Source organism: Trypanosoma equiperdum, assembly GCF_001457755.1.
Source record: "Trypanosoma equiperdum strain OVI genome assembly, contig: ctg_1740, whole genome shotgun sequence".
In the NCBI taxonomy this organism is placed as follows: domain Eukaryota; phylum Euglenozoa; class Kinetoplastea; order Trypanosomatida; family Trypanosomatidae; genus Trypanosoma; species Trypanosoma equiperdum.
Genome location: NW_027123772.1, coordinates 1 through 678, shown reverse-complemented (window position 1 = coordinate 678; position 678 = coordinate 1). Strand labels below are relative to the sequence as shown.

Here is a 678-nt window from a genome sequence, read left to right as displayed (position 1 = left end):
GCTTCAAATATTTTAGATACAATGGCACCCTCCTAAAAATATCATCATCTGCTTTCCTTGTATATGGATTAGTTACTTTGAATATCTCTACTGAAAATTTGAACCACAGATATGTTTTTCTACTTATTTTCAGTTCCGTTTCCCATCCGCAATTACCCGCATATCCCACTTTCTATTTGTTGTTAGGCTTACATCACAAACAGGTAAAATAATAACATCCTGGTCTAAACATCTCTTTTCTCCAACAATTTCTCTGAGCTCGCAATAGTTATTTGTATGAGGTGAAAGAGAATAAATTATAAGCAACTTTCCACTAAAATTATTTACCTTTGATGCCACTTCAGAATAACTCCAACAGGTTTCTCTCTGTAAGATTCTCCTTCTAAACCTCTCAGCATTATCTATTGAAGGTATTCCAGCCACAACCAAATAATCTTCATTTTTCCAGTTCCGCTTCACATCTTGCGTAACAAATCTCATATAGTCATCCTCAATAATTTCAAGTGAAATTGGATCACCCTCAGTAAACAAGCTGTATAGTGAAACAAGTATATTAATCCCCATAATAATAAACGGTAGAAAACATAGTGCTCCGTTAACACTTCCTATATTCTTCATAAAATACTATTTTCTTATTACTACAAACCCATAAGAAACTTATGAAATGAAAGAAAACGT

The 678-nt window shown here is 33.2% G+C and overlaps 1 pseudogene across 1 annotated transcript; it reads right to left on the bottom strand.

Annotated features, from left to right (window-relative positions):
- Window positions 1-106: 106 nt before the first annotated feature.
- TEOVI_000573200:pseudogene lies at window positions 107-618 on the bottom strand (annotated as a pseudogene). Its single transcript is given in 2 exon segments — window positions 107-169; window positions 172-618. Coding segments are annotated over 2 exon segments (510 nt in total).
- Between the last annotated feature and the right edge of the window lie 60 nt (window positions 619-678).